General features: G+C 41.2%; 2 protein-coding genes across 5 annotated transcripts in view; one reads left to right on the top strand and one right to left on the bottom strand.

Moving 5' to 3' along the window:
* The window catches only part of LOC127587804 (uncharacterized), a 265695-nt gene that overhangs the window by 223714 nt on the left and 19522 nt on the right, over nucleotides 1-22459 (top strand). The gene's annotated exons all lie outside the window — the stretch shown is intronic.
* The window catches only part of robo3 (roundabout, axon guidance receptor, homolog 3 (Drosophila)), a 216117-nt gene that overhangs the window by 36785 nt on the left and 156873 nt on the right, over nucleotides 1-22459 (bottom strand). For all 4 annotated transcript variants that reach the window (XM_052046220.1, XM_052046222.1, XM_052046219.1 and 1 more), the window contains exons 7-11: nucleotides 19422-19546; nucleotides 17959-18130; nucleotides 12958-13163; nucleotides 3248-3329; nucleotides 1286-1454 (exon numbers count right to left, since the gene is read on the bottom strand). In XM_052046220.1, coding sequence (XP_051902180.1) covers nucleotides 1286-1454; nucleotides 3248-3329; nucleotides 12958-13163; nucleotides 17959-18130; nucleotides 19422-19546 — 754 coding nt within the window. The remainder of the gene's footprint in view (nucleotides 1-1285; nucleotides 1455-3247; nucleotides 3330-12957; nucleotides 13164-17958; nucleotides 18131-19421; nucleotides 19547-22459) is intronic.

The following is a 22459-nucleotide window of genomic DNA, read 5'->3' on the forward strand; positions in this document are numbered from 1 at the left end:
CATTCGCCCCGGGCCTCTAATGTGTTTCGCACACCACTGGTTCTTAGGGAGGTTGCCAAGTCACACACTTCAGCTTTCTGCAACGTGAACCGCGCACCATACGACTCGATGTGTGATGTCTTTGTTGTGTACGATGGTGATATGCGAATTAATTGGGCTGTTTACGTTTGTAATAGAGCCTAATGCAAATATTAAGATATCCTTTATTTGTCCCGCAATGGGGAAATTTACAATTTCATGCATACATTATTCACTCAAAACGTAATGATGAACACTGTTATGACGCTTTTACTAATCTTCTGAATATTCAAAATTGAAACAGAGCTGTTGGCTTTTGCAACCAACACCTTACATTGTCATTTACACACCTTTATCCAGTTGAACAAATTCTGTCACCATGTTTACAGAAACAAGTAAATCGGGTTATTGACATTATTGATTGTCTTTAAAAAAAATTCACACGTTTTCGTGAGGACACAGTTTACATGCACTTTGGGAAACGTGATCTTTGGGAAAATTAACACAATGTGTGCCCCTGCTAAGGGCTCATCACTTTTAGCGCTGGGGGTTCAACAAAATCGAGTGGCTATTTGCTACTTGCTAACTGGTCCAGGTGATGTCATCACAGATGTATTGTATGACAAACAAAATTAACAATTGGTCTTAAAAGAATGTGCTAATTAGTTATCTCTTACTTTGATTTATTATTTGAAAACAAAGACAACAACAAAAAGGTGAAGATGCATCGATGGTCGGTAATGGAATTGTCGTACTAATTGTAATTAAATCATGAGGAACCACGAATAGTTACTTGATTTAAAAAACATTTTTACAGTTAAAAAAGGTTAGCAATTAGACCTCGGAAAGACTCAGTTTCACATTTGCTCTGGGAAAATGTTTTTCATAATCGTAATGGGAAACTGTACTATTATGAATCATCACAATGCTAAACGTACCACAAGTGAAGCCAACTGTGTAATATTGTGATTAATTCTGGAAAGACAATAGCTAAAACTACAAGAGGAAAAATACTATACTTCCTTTGTTCATATACAGTCTGCAATGCCCTGTTGTATTCAGGAATGATTTGAGAATTAGGAAATAAGGTCTAAATCTAAACTGCTACCTGTATATTTACAATATAAAACTAAAAAAAAATCTCAGGAAAACATTTTCCAACTTGGAATTAATGGTTGTTCTTGTCAACATTTATTACTCTGACCGACAACATAATGCGTGAAGTACAAGTGTGAAAACATTTGGATTTATGATTCAAAAAAGTCACCTGAAGGCCTCCACAATGTAGGAGGTAACTGCAGCTCCTCCCTCGTGAGCGTTGGGTTGCCATGTCAGAGAGACGCTGTTCTTGGACACGTCGGTGACAATGGGTTTTTGGGGTGGACCTGGCAACTGGAAAGGCTCAGTGGTCTGAGCAACAGATGGGTCTGCATTCTCTGGATGGCAAGGACAGGCAGAGAAGTCAATGCAGTGTGACAAATAGTATAAATCAATCCATCCATCCATCCATCCATCTTCTACCGCTTATCCGGGGCTGGGTCGCGGGGGCAACAGCTTTAGCAGGGAAGCCCAGACTTCCCTCTCCCTAGCTACTTCTTCCAGCTCTCCCTGGGGGATCCCGAGGAGTTCCCAGGCCAGCTGGGTGACATAGTCTCTCCAGCGTGTCCTGGGTCTTCCTCGGGGTCTCCTCCCGGTGGGACATGCCCGGAACACCTCACCAGGGAGGCGTTCAGGAGGCATCCGAATCAGATGCCCAAGCCACCTCATCTGGCTCCTCTCGATGTGGAGGAGAAGCGGCTCGACTCGGAGCCCATCCCGGATGACCGAGCTTCTCACCTTATCTCTAAGGGAGAGCCCGGACACCCTGCGGAGAAAACTCATTTCGTCCGCTTGTATCCGGGATCTCGTTCTTTCGGTCACGACCCATAGCTTGTGACCATAGATATAGACAAATAGTATAAAATGCATAATAAAAAAGAAAAAAAAACACAAGTCGCATGTTTTGAGGGAAATGTATTTGATAAAATCCAATGCCAAGAACAGACATGTCATCTTAAAAGTAAAAATAAAAATAGAGAACAACAGGCTGAATAAGTTTACGATATCATAACGTTACATGACGCATACACAACGAAATGAGAATGTTCCTGCCATGTTCACGTAACATAATAAGATTGATTCAGATAACTATAGGGCGGCCCGGTGGTCCAGTGGTTAGCATGTCGACCTCACAGTGCAGAGGTCGTGGGGTCGATATCGGCTCCGGCCTTCCTGTGTGGAGTTACCATGTTCTCCCCAGGCCTGCGTGGGTTTTCTCCGGGTACTGCGGTTTCCTCCCACATTCCAAAAACTGCATGGCAGGCTGATTGAACACTCCAAATTGTCCCTAAGTGTGAGTGTGAGCGCGAATGGTTGTTCGTCTGTGTGTGCCCTGCGACTGGCTGGCAACCGGTTTGGGATGTCCCCCACCGACTGCCCGGCGACAGCTGGGATAGGTTATTTTTGATAAGGTAAGAAATCCTTTATTAGACTCGTAATGGAGAAATTCCCAATTCACAGCAGCAAAGTTATGAAAGGAAGAAGTAGAAGAACAAAATATAGGAGCTGCTAGAAAAGCAGCCACTAACGCGATGTGAAAATAACATGAAATTCTACAGTATAATGTGTTAATGGATTTCACACACAACCCGCACGCCCGGCCGGCTAAACTATGAACAAAAACTGCTACTTATAATCTGGAAAATATGGTAAACATTTGGATCGAACGACAACATTCTCCTTTAGCAGCGACACTTCCCATTGTGACCTTTGTGATCAGGCACTAGCTAGCTAGATAGCATTTATATCTCACAGCTGTGGCAGGTGCATTTAATTCATCAAGATCAAATTATATATTAATTGTTAATTTATTGTCTTGACTTACAAACACTTCGACTTATAAATTTAAACCATTAAGTTAATAAATTGAGGACTGCCTGTACTACAATTTTCCAGTGTTGTGCCTCTACATGAATTGAGGAAAATTGATGAAAACTGTATTTTATCCGGGATATTATATCGGGCTGAATTAAACACGACACTTGTGATGGTGTTACTAATTTTAATGTTAAGTGTTTTAGGTTAACAACCATCAACTTGTACAGATGTAACATCTTCAGTGCATTATTTCAGTCCAATACAACACGAATCTCACATGTGCATGAATTTAAAGCATGCAGCGACAACCTACCCTTAACTGTGAGCACTCCGCTCCAACTCGTCTCACCGCTCGAGCTGGCAGCCAAGCAGGTGTAAACACCAGAGTCGGTTTCCTGGCAACAGAAAAAAAAACCATGCGCATCATCGGTTAACCGGTTTTTGAGGAAGAGTCCATGCTTTTGTGTTGATATTCACTAACAGTGATGTGACAAAAAGACCTATCTCTGAAAATATGCACCGTTGAGCTACAAGAAATTTGGCAGAACATCAAGCGCTAATTAACGTCCAACCACATGACTGCATTTTCAGTGACAGTAGTTGGCTAAGTTGAAGGCAGAACACGTGCATACGTGTTTGAAAGAGATGCTAAAGAATAAAAGCTTGAAAATAAAGCTGTTCATTTTTTTTTGTTCATTGTTCATTTTCAACGTGACAAAGGCATGTCAAGACTCATTCTAGTTCAATTAATTGCTTTTACTGATGCCATTTGTGAACTAAGGATGGACGTTGCATTCTTATATTCTTAGTGTATCTGCAGTATTTGAAGTGAAGGCTAAAGTCAAGCTTCTGTCTTTTATGCTCTTCATCTACAGAAATCCCAAGCTGTCAGAGCAGGAGATTTAAAGGAAGGATCAAAGAGAGAATTTTAATGATCAGTTAGAGCTCTAGAAATGTCTGAGGCACCTGTCTTTAAACCCAACAGACACTTAGTATTCAGGACAGGACATATGCAAATAAAATTATGAAGTCTGCAATAAATGGGCGCACTCATGCCCTATGCTACAGCTTTTAGCGGAAAGGCAGAAGATATGCAGATCGTAAAACGGCTTACAGCAAGCAAATATATTCGGTCTTACACGGACTGCCATGTAAAGAACATCAAATTTAAAATGCACAACTAATGGACGTCTAAAGAGCTGCCACAGCGGCTTAGTGTTACTCCGTTTGTCACTTTGGTGCTAAGGAGTGGTAGCCTAATGCTGGCCACAAACCTTAAAACCGTTGGCAAATTATGTGTTTGATTTTCTATTACAGATTTAACTGATTTTGCTTATGTCTCTAACATAAGAGATTTACTTTCCCAATTATAACCCGTCCAGTGTACTCTTCAAAGGTGTCATTTTCGGGATGTTGTTTTGCACAATGCATGTATCGGCACTATTTACACATATTGGTGGCGTGCCTTTCGCGTCCTCTTTCAAGCCTACCCTTCCCACTTCAACATTCGTAGACTGTCCTCAGTTACAGTGCCCTGAAAAAATATTTGCCCCCTTCCCAATTTCTGCGTTCTTTGCATCTTCATTAGACATGAGGAAAAATATCACGCAGAGACAACCAAAGGAAATACAAAATGCAGTTTTCAAATGACAATTCCATTTTCTGACGCTGTCTCTGTTTAATATTTTTTTTTGGAAACAAATATACTATGAACTTTCTCAATCCTCCCGTCTCCTCCCTGTCGCCAATTCACTAATTTTCAAGTTTTACTCTGGAGATTATCTGTCACTCCAAGCCTCCATCTGGCCATTTCACTCCTCCTACTCTTTTAATTAAAACTGAACTCCTCTTTATTGTCCCTCTTATCACAAACATCATCCAATCATTTCTCACCAGTGGAATTGTTGCCACAGCATTGAAAACTGCCACCATAATCAAAAAATGCAAAAAATCGTTCAATTCGAGCAGCTGACACAAAATGCCAATAAATCTAACTTTATTTGTGGGTAGCTTGTCAGTCATAAAAATGCAACTCCAAACTAATGGTGTGGAAAATAATCGATATTAATCGATACATCGATGCGCACGTCCGCGATCCGAGTGCATCGGCTCATTCACTGGGTACGACGCGATTGACGGGTGAAATCGCGATTCCTCACGATGCATTGATGGGTATCGGTGAAATCGCGATTCATCACGATGCATTGATGGGTATCGGTAAAATCTGATTCAATCGCCGTTTTATTCATGTTAAACGTCACCTATCTGCCCTTTCCTAGGCGCAATGAATGCACCATCATTGCTTTGCGTTTTGTGTTGAATACGGATGGTAGCCGTGCGTCACATACAGTCCAGTACACAACGAGCGAAACATTATGGAAGTTAGCGCACGCAGCAGCAAGGAAACTACTATATTTAATGCAGCCGCAACATTCAAATCTTACGTTTGGAAATACTACGGCTTCGAAAAGAAAGACGGAAAGCTTGATAAAACCTCCGTAATTTGCAAGGAATGTCGCACTAAGAAGCCATACAACGGCAGCACCACAAATATGCACACTTAAACCGATGGCACCAGATCACCGACAAGTTTCCCTCCCGCTTCCCCGCCCAGTTCCTCGTCGGACACCGGAGAAACTCTTGGTAAACCAGGTCAGGATCAGAAAAAAATTGCCTCTTATTTTGGGAGTCCCCTTGCAACTCACTGTGACCGCGCAATGGCTATAACTAAGGCCACTGCTTATTTCATATGCAAAGACCTTCAGCCTTAACGTGGTGGACAACGAGGGTTTCAGACAGCTCGTGCACGTTTTGGAACCCAGGTATAAAATACCAGACAGGTCTGTGTTCACTTACAAACATATTCCCGATGTGTACAACAAAGTGAGAAGTGAGATTACTGTGTCGCTGAACAGTGTGCAAAGAGTTGCACTTACAGTGGATGGGTGGACATCTTGCGCTATAGATTCATATATATATATATATGAATATTTCATATAAGACACTCAGTGAGAGTCTGTTTGTGTTTACACTATAGCGACAGCTGTGAGTCTCAGGTGCCAAATTGTTTACATTTTCTTTGCACAAAACCCAATTGTGAAAGGGCTTAAATAAGTTGTTTTACAAGTTCTACTCTTTATAAGGAATAAAGTGGTATCCTTTTTGTAATACCATACTGAATTCCATCTTTTTAAAAGCTTTTTTTCTTTGCTTATTTGCATCATGTTTAATTGCACAATATCGCAACAAATTGCATTGTATCGTATCGGATCGCATTGATTTGAACTTAATGTGTATCAAATCGTATCGCATCGTGACGACGGTGAAACGTATCGCATCGTATCGCCAGAAAATTCCATGTATCGTTTAAGTATCGCATCGCTGGCAGTGGATCGTGATGTGTATCGAATCGTCCTCAGTGCTGAGATTCACATCCCTACTCCAAACGCTTCACATAAATTAAAACACACACACACAAACACACTACAATTTGCCAACAAGGACAAAACTACACACATGCACACTTGCACATGTTAAAACACAATGGAGTAATGACCGAATGAACTATGGGTGGAAACAGAGCATCCAGGTGAGGAAACACCAAAATTTTGGAGCCCTCTGGATCAGGGGCGGAACACACTCCGCGGCTGCGGGGCACCAAATTGAAGCCCCCAGTACAGAGGCACAGTAAGAGCCTGCACGCACAAATTTGATTCCATCCGTTTTAGTTGACCATCTCAGGCTCTCAAACGCTTCTCGCTTAAAGCATACCGCAAGCACTTCCTAATATCTTCCAATTGAAAATGTAATTCCTCATGGCATGAGAGAAAAAAATACATGTAAAAATCATGACTAATGCCTTGTTGAGCTGAGTGCACGTTTGACCATCCTGCTCCCCATTCTCTGGAAACCGGCTCATCATTAACACAGAAGCATTAGTCAAACCTTAAATGGTTTGTAAGTGAGCCTTGCCAGATGGGGAATGCATCTCGCACACATTTCCTTTTTGCTCTTACTCACTTTCTACAGGCCATGACCTTGGGGTAACTTGTGTGCAGGTAAATTGCGTGTCTATCTGAGGAGATACAATGCAGGTCCCCAGATATATGGCGTCTGATTAGTGAATGGGGAATTGGCATGGGAGGTGGGTGGGTTGGCGGGCGGGGGATTGGGGGGGGGGGTAAACTACCGCAACACTTGACTATTAATCAAAGCCAGTAGCTTGGGTCCTGCATCAAAGAGATTGCTGAAAAATGGATGAGCTAAGAGGAAGTGAGGAGACTTTAACGCAGGGTGGCCATAGAGATTACTGCAAGCGAAATAGAGAATATGTTCCGATACAGTGGTAAAGAATTATGTTTAACATGTATTGATTCATTTCTAGAACGGTTAATAACACAGAAGTATGTTGAAGCGCTTCAATAACAAAAAAATATACAACAGTATTATTAATATTGTTATCCATGCATTCATATCCTTCAAAACCTAAACTGAAAAACAGTACATCATGAGCCAAAATTAATATTTTTTTGTTGTTGAAGATGTCTAATTGCAGTTATTTGCATCCAGTTCTGTTGTTCTAGTTTTGTGTTGACTTGTGATGACACGGTGGCTGTTAGCATAACAGAGATTTCTGTGTAAAATTAATGAGTGTAGCCATTAATTTTACATTAACGTCCTCGATATTATTAAACAGATGTAGGGTATAGCCAGAATTTATTTTTCAGTGGAGTGTACTGGGTGACACATCTCACTGGCCGTAGGCGCGTGGTGGCGCGTATCCGTGTAGTTGAACCCACATGTAGCTGTGCGCATAAAGTTGTTCATGTGTAGCTATGCACACGTAGGGTCGCGCATGTGTGTATGTAACTGTGCACGTATAAGTGTGAAACAGAGTATACGATATTGGGTAAAGTGTCAGATGTTACTCACTTGTGCTCAAGTCACAAGCGACCCTGTCAACAGTGCAGTTCATCCTTTGGCTCGCAGATGTTATAGCTAGCAAGATGCTTTTCATGGCATATCAGTTTGAAATGGTACAGAACGATGTTGTGTTCGAGCACATTTCACAGTGGCTTTTACATATTCTTTTACATGTGTGTGTGTGTGTGTGCATGTAGTTGTCTTTGTTGTTTGTTATTTTGAATGAGGTAGACACAAAAACCATAGAGACACTTCCGCGCAAGAAGGACCAACATAATCAACATAGCCTGAGACTTTGTTAGGGGGAGTGACACCCCCCTCTTTCAGATTGGTTTGCCCCAGCAGCACGGGGGAAGTGCTTGCGCTTGTTTGTACGGCCGGCAGTTTTGAATACAGCGGAACATAACGAACACTGGTGTCCGGGGCCTCGTTATTCTCCAACAAACATACAGAAACAGACTGCTGTGTTCAAAGCAAACTTGAGAAAAACGAAGTATGCAACCATGGTTTAAATCCACTATAGGCTGAGTCCTAGTTGACCTTAGATGTGCACTTTATAATGTTATATTGCTCTGTTTTGATTTCATTAAAAAAGCTGTTAAAGCAGCTGTTGTGTGAAAAAATATTTTTTTTCACAGTTGTTGATGGACAGTAATATTGTGTGAGAGATTATGTGTGAACAACTGCTACAAGTGAAAAATGTTCATGTAAAATTGAAAATTGAAATTGTTATTTCAGTAAATATTTGCATTTGGCACATAGAAAACTGATTGAAGTTGATGAGAGCATTAAAATGGGGAAAAATAGGACAAAAAATGTAAAAGGAAATTCAGAAACGATAAAAAAATATGTGAGTAATCACGATTAATTTGTTAGTTCATTTGAGTTAATTATGACAGTTGCATTTTTAATTTGATTATATATTTTAATCGTTTGACAGCTCTAGTTAATGGTGCACTTGTATCTTGCAGTGTTAAGAAAGTGCTTGTGTGTCAAAAGTCACTGTCAATGGAAAATAGTAAAGACACTTTGTGTGAAAAGTCTGATTAATACAGAGGGTAGTTCCACGCTGTGTATCACATGGTCCCGCGGGATAGATGTTATAGCTTGCTGAGCCAGAGGTGGCCGGCGAGCCAGGAGTGAGAAATATGATTTAGCAGAATTGTAGCATAAACCACCATCTAACCCAGACAAATTGAAAATTCATTTCAGGATGTCTTGGATCCTGTGCAGGACATGAGCAGTCTGCCCGCCTGGCAAAGATTCCACAATAATGACATCTTACACTGCCAGTCGCTGAGGAACGATCCCGCCATCGTTCCCACATTGGGACTCAAATTTGACTGATTTATTTCCATACATTATTTCAGGATTTAATTTGATGTCGTCATGATAAATGTATTGAGTGGTTGATGCTTAACCCCTGTAGTAGCCGCTGTGCCTGAAAGGGTTAATGTGTTTCATGTGCCTCAGTCTCCTCACCTAACACTTTCTCTTCTGACATGTTGAAGTTGAAGCAATATTTATCAATATATCTTTTGATTATTTGACACATAGTTTTCGTTGTTAGTGTCACATCTGGCAAATCAAATACTTTGCCATAAAATCACTGAATCTAAGGGGACAATTTAAATCACAGTCTACATTTCACGACATCTGCCTGCACCAAAAGACTTTTCCGCCTAAGCCATGACAAAATAGCCAAAACTGATCCTGTTCAGCTAGACTGATTACACTGATGTACCCTTTAGGAAAGGTTTGCGCTTCACGAGTATACAGCTTAGTGAACTACACGTTCCTTAAAATTTAATAGTCTCTTTAAAAGTATTGGAACGACAAGGTCAATTCCTTTGTTTCTGAGACAAGAGATGACAATTCCAGTTTTTTTTCATGGTATTCCCATCTAGATGTGTTAACACTGCAATACCCGAGCATAACAGAGCATCTTTTGCTTGAAGCCACCCACTTTCCAAGTGAGCAAAAGTTTTCAAACAGACTTCAAGTGAATAACACTTCATATTTGCAACCTATTGACTTCAGACTGTTGCATTCTTCATTTGAAATGCTTTTCCAGGCCTTTATTGTGGCCTCTTTCACTTCTTGTTTGTTCCAGTGGATTTCTCCCCTCAGCAACCTTTTCATGAGGTAAAAAGTGGGCTCTATTTTAAGGTCTGGTGATTGACTTGGCCAGTCTAAGACCTTCCACATTTTCCTCCTTGACTGTATTGGGTGTGTTTTGGGTCATTATCTTGTTGTATGGTGAAGAGTCTCCAGACAAAATGGTTTTGAAGACTTCAGAATCCATTCTGCTGCGACAATCATGAGTAACATCATCAATCAAGACTTGGAGGGAAGAAATATACATGCCATACCACAAAGTGCAAACCACTCCTCAGCAAAAAAAGTCGGAAGGCGAGATTGGATTTTACAGAGAAGTACAGAGATGAAGCACACACGTTTTGGAACAGTTTTAAGGACCGATAAGACCAAGATGAATAACTCTTTTCTTGCACCATATCACCTGATAACATGATAAGCTGTCCACTAGAGTAACGGCTATCCCTGAAAGGGTTAATTTCTTCCAAAGTGATGGCATGGCCCAAGTACGGAGAAACAAATTATCTGCTTATGATCCAAAGCACATAAGGTCCCCTCTGAAGAAATGGTGCAGCTAATGTTATGGCTTGGGCTTGCATGGCTGCTTCTGGAACGGGCTCGCTAACTCATGATCGGAACAGTAGAATAAATTCTGAAGTCTACAAAACCACTTTGGCAATTTACAGAAAGACCATTTAAACTAGTCAGGGGAAGCTTCATCAAGCAATAAGACAATGACCCCAACACGTCGGCCCTCAGCAGTGGGGAAAAGTGGAAAGTACAGCACTTTGTATGCAGCGATGGCTGTTTGAAAGTGCTCTATAAATACTGTTGACTTGACTTGTCAAGTCAGTCAACTTAACTGCATCGAGCCTGCATTTTATCTCCTAAAAAAGTAAAGTGAAGGGACAGCCCTCCACCCCAGAAAAAACAAACAAACAAGAACTGAAAGAGGCTGCTTTTAAGGACTGAAAAATCATTTCAAATGAAGACTATAACATTCTGGGCTAATCAATCATTTATGTTCCAATACTTTTGTTCACTTGAAATGTGGGTTGCTTCAAACAAATGCACAAATAATGATAACCTGTAACCTGATACAGTGAAACTCCTCTACAAAGAAATCATGTTTGCAGCAAGAAATTTTTCACAACAGGGGGGTTTTCACTGTGGCAAATTTGATCTCAGATGTAAACACACACACACACACACACACACACACACACACACACACACACACACACACAAACTTATGTGTACTCTTTATTTTTATTCCAATAGTGCATACATATGAGCATACACGTATTTGAAACTTCATAAAGAAAAAAAGGTAAAGAAATTGCTAAATTTACAATCAGCATTCACTTTCACTTACATATATTTTTGGGATAATGTCTTTTATTTTGCTTCCTCCGTCTTTCATTTTGATCACTTTTACCCTCGTCTTGCAGCGTCAGAGCTCTTCTTGTCTTAGCTGCTTGACATCCAAAGGTCCATTTTTTTTAGCAAGGCAACGTTCTTACAGCATCCGAAACTAACAATAACAAATACTTCCTGCAATACTGCGCATGTGTATAAAGATATTTTGATCTCTTCATAGTCACACTGGCTAAACCCCGGTGGGATGAAAAAAGACGTGGACGAGACTACGATTGTAGTAGAAAATATATATATTTGGAAAGAAAGAAGAAAGAAAGGAAGAGAAACATAGATTGATGGAGAGCGTGTCCGTCCGACCTCGAGCGTCGTGTCATCTCAACTAACTAGCTTAGCTGTTGTCGTAGATCAAAGCTCTTTGATGTGTAACGTCCGTTGAGTCAGCACTGATGTGCGTGTGCGTACATGTTCGTGCTGACGCACGCAGAGCAGGGAGCAGCGGACAATTGACTGCTGAGTCGCGCTACACTCGAGTGGTGTCGCTGCATGTAAACCAGTGTGGTGGTTGCTGTTGCCGTTTCCGAACAAAGCAGTAGAGGTCGCTGTTGGATTAGACTTCGTTGTAGTGAATCTCGTCGAGAGGCAAGAGCAGAGAAAAAGATTTTGTATAACGCCACAGGTTTTTTTTTTTTGTTGTATGGGGGCAGGAAAGTGGGAATGGTGTTAATGCATGAAGATTTTTTCACACTAGGGGGTATTTTCGCTCATGTAGGTTTGTAGTAGAGGATTTTCACTGTATCCTGATTAGCTGTCCAGTGTAGTAACTGCTGTGCCGGAAAGGGTGAATATACATGTATTTGAAAGTAACTGTAATGAAATGCTGCTTAAAATATTAATTGTACAGTGAATAATTGTTCTAGGATGGGTATCCTGGAACAGATGAACAAAATGGATATTTAAATACTGTATTGAGAACACCATCAAACTATGGGAAATATATCAGCAGCTGACAAGCATCTGGAATGGATTACTATTAAACTTCGAGGTCCCACTGTAAACTGGAACATATGACTGCATTGAGAGCTTTGGATGAGTTATAAGGCACCATCACTTACAAGTTCTCGAAGTAGCAAAGTTGCTCACGTTCAGTTCCACTTGAAATAAAAATTGGCATAACGCGCCTTATGCTTTGACACCTTCAGCTAAATCTCCCGTTCAGGTCTCAGATGTTCTAATGCACTGAGGATTTCATTCTCAAGTCTCAATGATTTTTAGTCATTAAAACGCCCCACAATCAATCAATTTGTGAGTCACCTCAAGTCGCTGCAATGACTCGGTGACCTCAGGTGATGCATTTTTACCCAAGAGGGACTTCTGTGCCAAATGGATTTCATTAGCCAATGATTGCTAATGGCCTTGCATAATCACCATCATGGTGATCATACATCACGGTTATGATTTTGTAGGATACATTACGAAATGCTAATTTATCATTTACACTGAATATAATAACTTAACAAGATAAATTCAAACATGAAAAGAATTATCTGTTTGAATCTAGGCAATGTCGGTACTCTACATTTGTCGGCAAAGCTAATGTAAAAACAACATTCAACTTTGACATACCTGAAGATTGGCAATTTGGAAGGTGCCATTTTCCATCAGACTGATTCGACCATCATTCACAAGAATCCTCTGACCATCTTTCTCCCACTGGATACTAGGAGTAGGGTTCCCCATGATGTGGCAGTGTAGCTGTGCGGTTGAACCTGGCGCATATGTATGATTTGCTGGTCCTTGCCGAATGATGGGGGGAACATGATCTGACGGAGCTGAGGGGGATTTAAAAGATGAATGACAAAAGTTACAGGCATCTCCTTTTCAAGTCATTCAGGGACAGTTAATAAGTAAACCATCTGGCTCGATAATATGATACTCTTTGCTGACAGCCACATCAGATTGCAGCCTAGCAATCCAGTTAACCAGCTGACATTTAGCCAGATACATTTTAGTTCCTTCGTGACATGAAAAAAAAAATTATTACCAGCCATTCTGTTATCTTGCATACAGAGCTATCACTTTCATCTGCGCGCTCAGGAGGGTTGAATAATATTGTCATATAAAGCTGATGCCCATCTGTAAAATGTTGAAACTATTAAATAGATACATGAATCACTTGAATTAAATATGCTGTACGATTTATCGCAGCACATCTTGCCATTTCTAGAGTTATAATATTGGTTATTGTAGCTTTTAGTATTCCTATATTTTAATTGTTATTGTCACCCCTCCCCAATAAAAATAAATAAATAAAAATAATTACAGCCAACCTGGTGTATGAGTGGTTAGCATGCCTGCCTCACAATTTTGATGTTCAAGATTCAAACATTACAATAACACAAAGGCTAGCGTTTCATTGAATATTCTAAAGTGACCAAAGGCTTAAACTAAAGTGTGAATGGTTGTTTCTCCATTCGTGCCCAGCGATTGACTGCCAACCAATCCAAGATTTTCTGGAACCAACTCGAGATGTACAAAGTCCACCAGACAAAAACCCTAATTTGAGGGAAGCATATGTTGCAGTCGGGTGATTTGCCCTCACCGCTTGTCTGCTTTGATTACATCAGATAAGAACCCCTGCTGTTTCTTCAAATGGGGGAGGGCTATTTTAATTTGAGACAGATTTGTTGGATGTTTGACTTTACATCAGAGTACATTGAAAGGAGATTGAGCATTATGCCTCCAGCCCAGCGGGGAATGTTTATCGTGTAAAATGTAGAATTGTAACCTAAATCCAGTGGGTTAAAAAAGAGGAAAAAAAAGAAACTGAATTAATAAAGTCCCTATCCTGCTGCCGGGGTTGAACGTTTCCGACCGTTGGTGAAGGAAGAAATTGTTATGGGTTACCAACTTCAGAGCTACTGGATCTGCAGTGAAACGAAAAACAACCGACCGACCCCGCACCGCCAGAACTCCACTTAATTTTTAAAACATAATGAAACAAAATGGCATTATATGCACTTTTCAACAATAAAAAAACGTTTTTGTTTCTTTACGTTATTTGCATTTTATTTAACCTACAAATGTTTCAGATCATTTTGCCTGACCGTGTATATATGATATATCCAGTTAAATTCTGAAATGTATGTTTAAGGTTTAAAAGTAGAAGTAAAATGCATTTGATCCATCTTCATTCCTCAAAAGAAAACAATTACCGTATTTTCACGACTATAAGGCGGCATTAAAATTCTTAAATCTTCTCCAAAATGGACAGGACGCCTTATGGTGCGGAGCGTCCTTTATATGCGCTGAGTTCCAAAATCTGACTGACAGCCGACACGCTGTTTATATAGAGAAAAGGCGGAAGTGACTGTGGCCAGGCATGCGGGAAAGTCGGCCAATCAGGGAAGGGTGGGCGTGTATATATACATATATGGAGAGGGAGAGAGAGAGAGAGAGGGAGAGAGAGGACAGGCAAGCTAGTCCGCCAATGGTGAAGGGTGGGCGTGTAAGTGGACGCCTCAAGCCAGTACCAACACTTGTATAGAGTGTGGCAATGTGCATTGTTGCAAAACAACTCCGGTTTTGGTTTCTAAGAACCCCTGAAAATAAATTTGACAAAAAGACACGCCTACGAAGCTCAGTTCAAACTTAAAGCCACCGGTTATGCTTTTGGCATGCGTGCCCATCTCACAGCAGCGGTGAAAAAAACAAGTCAAGCAAATGAACTCTGAGCTTGCCGTTATTCCCGGAGGCTTGACTAAAGAACTCCAACCGCTGGACATTGGCATCAACCGGGCGTTTAAAGTAAAGTTGCAAACGGCATGGGAACAATGGATGATCGGTGGCAAACACAACTTTACAAAGAGTGAGAGGCAGCGCTTGGCGAGTTACGCCACAATACGCAACAACGAGAGGGAACACGGCGTTTTTAATGGATTACGGTACTTGCACAATTGTTCAATTCTTTCTACACACACGCACTCGCTCTGTTCTTTACTTTCAAATGTGGGAAAGCTTCACACGAGAGAAATGTTGACTTTGCTGTTGCTACTCCTTCTTTCCGCTCGGCAATGCGTAGCAACTCACATTAGCATGTGATGCATTCAATGACAACTGAGATGTGCAGTCCTCTGCTTCTGATACAGAGGATGAGGACTTTGATGGATTTCTGGGTGATGATTGATCGAAAAACATTGAGAACATTGTACGATGGCTAAATAAAATACACCCGAACTCAGTTCTGCTTTCGTTGCCTTTTTAAAAACGTGTTTTTATCTTATCTGTATGTCTTGGCATGCTACCGTATGCTTCAAGCTAAAGTGTTAGAGTGCGCGCATGCATGCCGTATGTTTAAGCTGGCGTATGTTTTACCACTGTAAAACTGCGGCCATTCGTACGGTGCGTCCTGTGTATGTGTAAAATACAGAAATGTCACCCATTAATGAGACTGCGGCCATTACTACGATGCGTCGAATAGTCGTGAAAATACGGTAAATCAATCAACCAAATCTGCTTCTTGGGAACAAATTGTATCTCTCTCACAATTTAAAAGAGGATTTGTGATTAAGTAAACTAGGCAGAGCTTTAATCAGAAGTGACTCGATCACTTGAAAATTCGGACGGCCAGTACATTCCAGGCTGACATGGCCCTACAATTGTACTTATTTATTTTTAATAGGCCCTAATTCAGGGATCACCAACATGGTGCCCACAAGCAGCCCCTAAAGACCACTTGAGTAGCCCGCCAGTGCCTGGACATTGTGATTTGCTTGTAGAATATATGATTTAAAAATGCAAACACTGGCAGTATTGTGAGACCAACACGATCAAAGTCTGACAATTTAAATCATCAAGTATTAAAAATAACACATGCTCATATTATTGAAGGTATTTTGGACAAATGTATTATTTCAGACGTGTGTTAAATTTGGTAGCCCTTCACACAATTAGTCCTCATGAAGTTGCTTTCACCCTCAAAAATGTTGGTGACACCTGTCCTAATTCCTCTTTAATAATTTCCCAAACAGTCAGCCATGTTTTAACAAGACATAATTACAGACTACTGTTCAACAAATATAGGACGACTTATAGGCAGGCAGGGAGTAACGGGAGTACGTGCACCGGTGTCACATATTCAGAATATACACACACAAAAGAAATGTTATCCAACATACAGTAGTTACACAGAAAAAAAACACGTAATCAGTTTAGAGGTATTTATTTAGGTATAAAAATATGGATTATGTTATAGGACTACATTTTTAATAAGGGGTGAGAGATGGTGCAGTCAAGTGCTAAAGTTCTATAACTATCGATCTAGCTAGCTGGGTAGCGAGCTTCCTACATAGAGTACCGTATTTTCACGACAATTCGGTGCACCGTATTGTTGGGTGCAGTCTCAGTAAGGGGTGCTATTTCTGTATTTAACACATGCACAAAACGCACTTTATTATTGGGCGCAGCCAGGCATGGTAAAACATACGCCAGCTTAAACAGACGGATTGCATGCAAGCACGTTAAAAACACGCTTTTAAGGCAACGGAAGCAAAACTGAGTCCGGTTGTACTTTATTTCGCCATTTTCCAATGTACTCACGCGACTGGTACCTGCTAGGGGCGTGCCTTTAGCGTCCTCTTACACGCCCACCCTTCACTCATTGGCGACTGGTACCTGCTAGGGGCGTGCCTTTAGTGTCCTCTCACACGCCCACCCTTTACTCATTGGCGAACTTCCGCATGCCAGTCGTCACTCACGCCCGTCTTTTCTCTGTATAAACAGCGTGTAGGCCAGAGGTGCTCTCAGTCAGGCTTTGGAACTCGGCGCACACACTAGACGCTCCGCATTATAAGGCGTCCTGTCCATTTTGGAGAAAATGTAAGACTTTTTAATGGCGCCTTATAGTCGTGAAAAAATACGGTATGTAGTTTTTTTTATTTTTATCCCTTCTTGACAATTCATTCATTCATTCATTTTCAACAGACGGAGGACACCCTGAACCGGTTGCCAGCCAATCGCAGGGCACACAGAGACGAACAACCATGCGCGCTCACACTCACACCTAGGGACAATTTAGTGTGTTCATTCAGCCTGCCATGCATGTTTTTGGGATGTGGGAGGAAACCGGAGTGTCCGGAGAAAACCCAAGCAGGCCCAGGGAGAACATGCAAACTCCACACAGTGAGACTGGCGCTGAGATTTAACCCGGCACCTCTGCACAGTGAAGTAGACGTGTTAACCACTGGACTACCGGGCCGCCCCTTCTGAAGAATGCTTTTTTTTTAAACTGGTACAGGACGAGTTATAGTCCAAAAAATACAGTAATACATGGGACAAAGATCCTTCAATTTGGTTATCGTATGGGAAGCAGATTAAATATATATATTATTTTGAGTTGTTCTTTTTGTCAGTCTTCTAATTGCTGTATTTGTATTTCAGCTCAGGCACTCTGTCATTCATGAGGACTTAATGTGGTGTGGGAACTGAAAATCATGTCCACATTAGGGAAAAAAAAAAATCACATTACTCCAGCAATTTGCAGAGGCAATGTTGGCTCTACCTCCCCACATAGAATCATACAATCGTGTGTGTGTGTGTGCGCATGCGATTAGTGTGTGTAAAACTCACCACTTTCCACCTCTAACAGGGCTTTTGTAAGTATGCTGCCCGCCACACTGATGGCCTGGCAAATGTAGTAACCCGAGTCCTCGACATGGACATCAATGATGGTTAGCTCACCGCTAAGCGACACAGAAAAACGTCCTTGTTGTGACTGTTCCTGAATAGGGAACAACAAGATCTGGAGGAATACAAAATAAACAAACAAAAAACCAGTGCAAATTAACTTCATGTTTAACACCTGTTGTTTCTATGCTGTCTGAATGATAAAGTAGTTGTTGGATATGTCGCCATTTGTTCATGGATGTGTGTCCTCTTTGTCCTTTCCCGGTTTGAAGGAATGCTGGCTTCTTGCTGGGTATATTGGATTTAATATGCTATTTACTATTCCTTGCTTTAATTAAAACAAGAACAACAATAATAACAATAGTAATAATAATAATGCATCAGATTGATATTGCGCTTTTGTGGACACTCAAAGACGCTTCACGGTGCATTCATTATTCATGCACTCACAGATTCAAACTCTGGTAAATTCCAATCTGTAGCCACAGTTGCTCTGGGGCACGCTGTCGGAAGTGTGATACACAGACATTGTTCTACGAGTGGACTACACTGCTTTGGTGGTACCTGTGGAGAGTTTACAGCTGTGCTGTCTCTGCTTGCTCTCTAGAGTTTCCTGTCCATTGAGATTAATGTAGACACACAATTATTATGACCTATCCTCATCTTTGTTGCAACGATATATTTACAAAACAATAAAAATATATCCCCCAAAAAAATAACTCAAAATATAATGGGAGCAAAAATGACTGTGGTTTTCGACATGGTCATCTAATTGCATGTAAGAGCTTCCCATCATGGTTTGAAATGAATACATACATGAAAGTTATTTTTAATTTTCATCCTGTTTCCGCATCGAATTCATGCAGTGTGTCATCCTCCTCCATGATTTCTCTCCCCCTTCGCATATGCTCTATCTCCGAAATAAATTCTCACCCGATAGCAATCTTGCCGGGCCGATCTTGAACCGTAAACCAGAGCACCCACACGCTCTCATCGGGTCTTTCAGTGCATTCCAACATGCTTCAAAGCTGATCACACACTTTGTGCAAACCCACACACGGACACATTTGTACATGTGCCAGCCAAAGCACACTCACACTCTGATGCGAAGAGTCGAGAAAATGATTGGAAGGTGCGAACGCATGTGTGGGTGAGTGTCGTGCTGGTGCAACACAGACCGAAAAAAGAAGGCTGGGTCAAGAGAAGAACTAACAAGTTTTTCCTAAAGCATCAAAATGGTTAGTATGATGTACTGTATATTCAACATATCCTGTGCATATTTATTCATGGCAAGCGTGTATTCCAAATTTAAAAATGCACTTGAATGTAAGAAAAAAAATACAACCCGAAGAATGTGTTTTGACTACTTTATAATGGATTTAAAAACAAACAAGACAATTTCATACCTGGCTTCCTTCTTTTTGCCAAAAGACAGCCGGTGGAGGGTTTCCTTTCGTGCCGCACAGGAAGGTTACAGTGCGACCCGGTGCAGTGATCTGGTCCCGTGGCCGCACCAGAATCTGAGGTGGCACTGATGAAAAGAGGATCATAAAATTGACTTCCAGAATACTTAAAAAAAAAAGAAACATTTAAATCTTGCTGCACATGTAACGATATGTAATATCTGTGCGATATGTATATATTTAGCAGTCAGTACATGCTTTTGACATCAGTTTGGGCAAGTTGAAAGCATTAAGATAAGATAAGATAAGATATCCTTTATTCGTCCCACACTGGGGAAATTTACAGCCTCCAGCAGCAAGAATGTATGTAGAAAGAAGAAAGGAGAAAGAGAAAAAAAAAAAACAACAAACATCTTTCAATTAAATACAATATGAACACAATGGATAAATCTCAGTACTATTTACAATTTTCCTTCACATACTTTAATTATTATTATTATTATGATTGTTATTTTTTATTCATCAGCCTGACAGCAGTCGGTAGGAACGAGCGTCGGTATCTCTCCTTCTTGCAGCGCGGGTGTAACAGTCTCTGGCTGAAGGAGCTACCAAGTGCTGTCAGGGCGGGCTGGAGGGGGTGGGAGGGACTGGCCATCATAGCTTTTAGCTTAGTTAGCATCCTTCTGTTGCCCACCTCCTCCAGAGTGTCAAGGGAGCAACCCAGGACAGAACTGGCCTTCCTGACCAGTCGCTCCAGTCTCTTTCTGTCCCGGGCTGAGATGCTGCCTGACCAGCAGACAATGCCATAATGGATGGCCGAGGCCACCACCGAGTTATAGAACGTCTTAAGGAGTGACCCCTGAACCCCAAAAGACCTCAGTTTCCTGAGTAGGAAGAGTCGGCTCTGTCCTTTCCTAATCAGGGTGTCCGTGTTTGTAGACCAGTCCAGTTTGTCGTTCAGAAGAACACCAAGGTACTTGTAGGAGGTCACCCTCTCTATATCCATACCCTGGATGTTCATCGTTATCATCTCTTTATCATCACAAAAACACGTGACAGAATAATTCACACACATCAAATGTGTAAAATCCGGCATTGATCGTGGGTGTGCACAACAAAGAACCCAAATGCAACACAAGTAAATCCCGGCTAAATTAAAATATTACTGCTTTGCATAAGCCACAATTTGTCAATATTGCATGATTAGCGTAGTGCTTAAATGTGTGCTTAAATTTCGGTCCACCCTATTTTGGACCGAAATATGCCAAGGACTAGAATTCAGCAAGACTGAGACAGGACAAAGACTTTTGGGATCTCAAAGTCAAGACCAAGAATGAGACAAGTCAAGACGGTGACAAGACCAAGACCATCAAAATCAATTTTAAAAAACAGACAATAATGCTGCATTTGCAACTCTTTGAAACAGTGCGACCCGGTGCAGTGATCTGGTCCCGTGGCCGCACCAGAATCTGAGGTGGCACTGATGAAAAGAGGATCATAAAATTGACTTCCAGAATACTTAAAAAAAAAAGAAACATTTAAATCTTGCTGCACATGTAACGATATGTAATATCTGTGCGATATGTATATATTTAGCAGTCAGTACATGCTTTTGACATCAGTTTGGGCAAGTTGAAAGCATTAAGATAAGATAAGATAAGATATCCTTTATTCGTCCCACACTGGGGAAATTTACAGCCTCCAGCAGCAAGAATGTATGTAGAAAGAAGAAAGGAGAAAGAGAAAAAAAAAAAAACAACAAACATCTTTCAATTAAATACAATATGAACACAATGGATAAATCTCAGTACTATTTACAATTTTCCTTCACATACTTTAATTATTATTATTATTATGATTGTTATTTTTTATTCATCAGCCTGACAGCAGTCGGTAGGAACGAGCGTCGGTATCTCTCCTTCTTGCAGCTTTGGTGTAACAGTCTCTGGCTGAAGGAGCTACCAAGTGCTGTCAGGGCGGGCTGGAGGGGGTGGGAGGGACTGGCCATCATAGCTTTTAGCTTAGTTAGCATCCTTCTGTTGCCCACCTCCTCCAGAGTGTCATGGGAGCAACCCAGGACAGAACTGGCCTTCCTGACCAGTCGCTCCAGTCTCTTTCTGTCCCGGGCTGAGATGCTGCCTGACCAGCAGACAATGCCATAATGGATGGCCGAGGCCACCACCGAGTTATAGAACGTCTTAAGGAGTGACCCCTGAACCCCAAAAGACCTCAGTTTCCTGAGTAGGAAGAGTCGGCTCTGTCCTTTCCTAATCAGGGTGTCCGTGTTTGTAGACCAGTCCAGTTTGTCGTTCAGAAGAACACCAAGGTACTTGTAGGAGGTCACCCTCTCTATATCCATACCCTGGATGTTCATCGTTATCATCTCTTTATCATCACAAAAACACGTGACAGAATAATTCACACACATCAAATGTGTAAAATCCGGCATTGATCGTGGGTGTGCACAACAAAGAACCCAAATGCAACACCCGTAAATCCCGGCTAAATTAAAATATTACTGCTTTGCATAAGCCACAATTTGTCAATATTGCATGATTAGCGTAGTGCTTAAATGTGTGCTTAAATTTCGGTCCACCCTATTTTGGACCGAAATATGCCAAGGACTAGAATTCAGCAAGACTGAGACAGGACAAAGACTTTTGGGATCTCGAAGTCAAGACCAAGAATGAGACAAGTCAAGACGGTGACAAGACCAAGACCATCAAAATCAATTTTAAAAAACAGACAATAATGCTGCATTTGCAACTCTTTGAAAAAGCACAGCACACACAAATTAATTCATTCATTCATCTTCCGAACCGCTTGATCCTCACTAGGGTCGCGGGGGTCTTCGGGCAGTAGGCGGGGGACACCCTGAATCGGTTGCCAGCCAGCCAATCACAGAGCACACAGACGAACAACCATCAAAGCTATTTCTTGAAAAATAAAATAAAATAAAAGGAATATATTTATTTATGTATGGATTTAAAAATCAAACTTGGTTGCATATAAGAACCTGAGAGGCTGGAGCATTTTGTGAC

The sequence above is a fragment of the Hippocampus zosterae genome, chromosome 16 (assembly GCF_025434085.1).
Source record: "Hippocampus zosterae strain Florida chromosome 16, ASM2543408v3, whole genome shotgun sequence".
NCBI classification, from domain to species: domain Eukaryota; kingdom Metazoa; phylum Chordata; class Actinopteri; order Syngnathiformes; family Syngnathidae; genus Hippocampus; species Hippocampus zosterae.